We start from the raw sequence: 3788 nt of genomic DNA, 5'->3' as shown, positions 1-3788 counted from the left end.
TGCGTGTGTCTGTGTGTGTGTTCTCATGTGACTGCGTGTGTGTGTGTGTGTGTGTGTGTGTATGTTCCTTTGTGTGTGTGTGTCTGTTTGTGTGCGTGTGGTGGTAGTTGTCTCCTCTGATTTCCCCAGTGTGTGTAAACAGTCTGTTTTCTGTCTTTTCGTCCGGCCCTCACTCCCCTCTGCTCCCAGGGAGCCCAGCCTGCTTTGTGACTAATTTTGGGCTTGAAAACAGCAAAGTAGACCCAACTGCTCAAAGCGTTCCCGGTCAGAAGACAGAAGCCTTGGGTCCATTAGGGAACAGGTCTGTGTTGGAGATGAGATCTCAGAGTGTACATTGGACCACGTCAACACCCCGTGCGTGTAGTTCTGTGCACGAGTCCAGGGGGTGTGATGTGGTGTAGCACGCACACAGTACAGAGCTGTAGACCAGGCTCTGAAAGAGAAGGTGAAAGTTTCCCACAATGCTTTGCGCCCACCGTCCCGACGAGCCAATCAGCACGCGGACAGTACAGAGCTGTAGACCAGGCTCCGAAAGAGAAGGTGAAAGTTTCCCACGATGCTTTGCGTCCACCGTCCCGATGAGCCAATCAGCACGCGGACAGTACAGACCTGTGGACCAGGCTCGGAAAGAGACGGCGAAAGTTTTCCCACAATGCCTTGCGTCCAGCGTCCCGACGAGCCAATCAGCACGCGGACAGTACAGAGCTGTAGACCAGGCTCCGAAAGAGAAGGTGAAAGTTTCCCACAATGCTTTGCGTCCACTGTCCCGACGAGCCAATCAGCACGCACACAGTACGGAGCTATAGACCAGGCTCCGAAAGAGAAGGTGAAAGTTTCCCACAATGCTTTGCGTCCACCGTCCCGACGAGCCAATCAGCACGCGGACAGTACAGACCTGTGGACCAGGCTCGGAAAGAGACGGTGAAAGTTTTCCCACAATGCCTTGCGTCCAGCGTCCCGACGAGCCAATCAGCACGCGGACAGTACAGAGCTGTAGACCAGGCTCCGAAAGAGAAGGTGAAAGTTTCCCACAATGCCTTGCGTCCACCGTCTCAACGAGCCAACCAGCAGCCACCGTGGTGCATCCTGTAGGGTTCCCGCTCTCCGGCGGGCGCGGTGGGCGTGGTCAAACGTTCTCCTGGAGGCAGAGGGCCTCCACGGCGTCGCTGGGGCCCTGGGCCACGCCCCCGATGACCAGGAGCATGCTGGGAGTCTGCACGGAGGCGGAGGAGCAGCGCGCCGTGGGCATGGGCGGCAGGTACTCCCAGCGCCGCTTCCCGGGGGTGTAGCTCTCCACCGAGCCCAGCGGAGAGGGCTCGTTCCCTGGGGAGAGAGAGGCAGTTAGCGCCCTGGAGCTCAGGGGGGAAGGAGGGAGGAGTGATCAGACGTTAGCACTCCTTTAGGGAGTGTAGTTTCGTTATTTGAGTTATGTACTCGTTATGGATTTATTCTGAGCCGCTTAGGATAAAAGCATTTATAACAATAAGCTACAAATATTTTTTTATATGATAAGCATATTTTAATATATACTTATTTTATTTAATTACAGCATTGCTACCAGCCAACAACTCATTCATAGAGTTAAGTACATCTATCGTTTATAGTCAGTGAGTAAGATATAAATGGGAGGGTCCAACAGTTGACTCATGAGTGCTTCTCAAGAGTTTAAGACGTCAAAACAATAAAACAGAGTAGACAGAAGGCTACTTGAGAAGATCTCTGCTTCCTCTCTTCTCATTCATCCTCCCAACACAACAGCCACTCATCCCTTTGTTATGGTGTTGCATTCTTCTTCTGTTTCTATGCTTGGCTGCTTTATCACATAAATTAATAAGGGATTAATAAGGTGTAAATTCATGTGAGGAATAACTCGGCTCTCTATTTGAACATCACTCAAGGTGGAAATTCACATCTGCGGCCAATGGCCAACTGTCACTACCTGTGAATGAACACACACACACACAGGTGAATGAATACACATACGTACACATACAGCCAGATGTACACGCACACATACACACACACAGTGAATGAATACACATACACACACTCACACAGAAACCTGCACACACACACACACACACACACACACACACACACACACACACACACACACACACACACACACACACACACACACACACACACACACACACACACACACACACACACACACACACACACGCATAAACAGACAGGTGCAGTGGGGATGAGCTACACCGGGATGTCATTGTAACTCCACATCAGTTCAATGACTCCATAGATTAAAACAATAGGGAACACACACACACACACACACACACACACACACACACACACACACACACACACACACACACACACACACACACACACACACACACACACACACACACACACACACAGCCTCTTGGGCAGATGTGACTTATGCTTTCATGTTGGAAAGAGAACAGAAATGACAGACACACACAGACAGAGACACACACACACACACACACACACACACACACACACACACACACACACACACACACACACACACACACACACACACACACACACACACACACACACACACACACACACACACACACAGAGACAGACACACACGCGCACATACACATACACACACACGTATCAGAGGACATCAGTCTCCACCCTATAGCTGTCACAAGGACACCAAACCCAGCGTTGAAATAGAATGGTTTCAACTGCCGCTACAAAAACCAAGCGGTAAACAACAACAAAAGCGTTTTGTGCTGAAACAGTTTTCTAATCAAAGTGTAGTGTGTGATGTGGTCACGTGGGCGCAGTGCGTGGATGAGAAGGCCCTGCGGCGCCAGCCACACAGATCTGCAATTCAAATGATCGGCAGATGCAAACGGAGAGTCCATAAAACAGACGGCCTGCTCTGGTCTCTGTCCTAGTCTCTATTCTGGTTTCTCTGTCCTAGTCTCTGTCCTGGTCTCTGTCCTGGTCTCTGTTCTGGTCTCTGTTCTGGTCTCTGTTCTGGTTTCTGTTCTGGTCTCTGTTCTAGTCTCTCTGTCCTGGTCTCTGTCCTGGTCTCTGTCCTGGTCTCTGTCCTGGTCTCTGTCCTGGTCTCTGTTCTGGTCTCTGTTCTGGTCTCTGTTCTAGTCTCTCTGTCCTGGTCTCTGTCCTAGTCTCTGTTCCGGTCTCTCTGTCCTGGTCTCTGTTCTGGTCTCTCTGTCCTAGTCTCTGTTCTGGTCTCTCTGTTCCGGTCTCTCTGTCCTGGTCTCTGTTCCGGTCTCTCTGTCCTGGTCTCTGTTCCGGTCTCTCTGTCCTGGTCTGTGGTCCCGTCTCTGTTCTGAGTCCCCCATCATCCTTCTGCTGGGAACACCAGAGCTCATCCAGCACTTTAACATGGTCACTACACCAGACCCTACCTGTAGGCAGGGGCGGCGCCAAACGGTTGCTTGCCGTTGCTATAGCAACTCCAAGCAATTACTCAGAAACCCCAGAGCAACCCCTGATTTTTTGTCAAACTCAAACAACATATTTGAAATAATGCCATTTTCCGTAAAATGGTATTAAATAAATTAAACTAAACCTATTGCCGAATGCGGTACCCGTCATTCCTGTCATATGAATCACCAGATTAAGTGCATAATCACTGAGTAGCGTCAACATTTCAGGGCCGTGACTGGACTGTCGTTCAAATCAACACGAGTCAGCCTGGGACTCTCCTCTCCTCCCCTCCACCTCACCGTGCCCAGTTCCCGAGCGTTGGGCATGCGCACACTCTGTAAGTGACATGAACAGATTAAAAAAAAAAACATACACACAATTAA

The 3788-nt window shown here is 50.3% G+C and overlaps 1 protein-coding gene across 1 annotated transcript in view; it reads right to left on the bottom strand.

Moving 5' to 3' along the window:
- Positions 1 to 820: 820 nt before the first annotated feature.
- Positions 821 to 3788, bottom strand: part of klhdc8b (kelch domain containing 8B) — a 33383-nt gene continuing 30415 nt past the window's right edge. Inside the window, exon 6 of the mRNA XM_056590453.1 lies at positions 821 to 1323. Coding sequence (XP_056446428.1) covers positions 1127 to 1323 — 197 coding nt within the window. The 3' untranslated portion in view covers positions 821 to 1126. The remainder of the gene's footprint in view (positions 1324 to 3788) is intronic.

Source organism: Gadus chalcogrammus, chromosome 1, assembly GCF_026213295.1.
Source record: "Gadus chalcogrammus isolate NIFS_2021 chromosome 1, NIFS_Gcha_1.0, whole genome shotgun sequence".
In the NCBI taxonomy this organism is placed as follows: Eukaryota; Metazoa; Chordata; class Actinopteri; order Gadiformes; family Gadidae; genus Gadus; species Gadus chalcogrammus.
The sequence above is the reverse complement of the archived record's forward strand: the minus strand, read 5'-3'. Positions and strand labels throughout refer to the sequence as shown.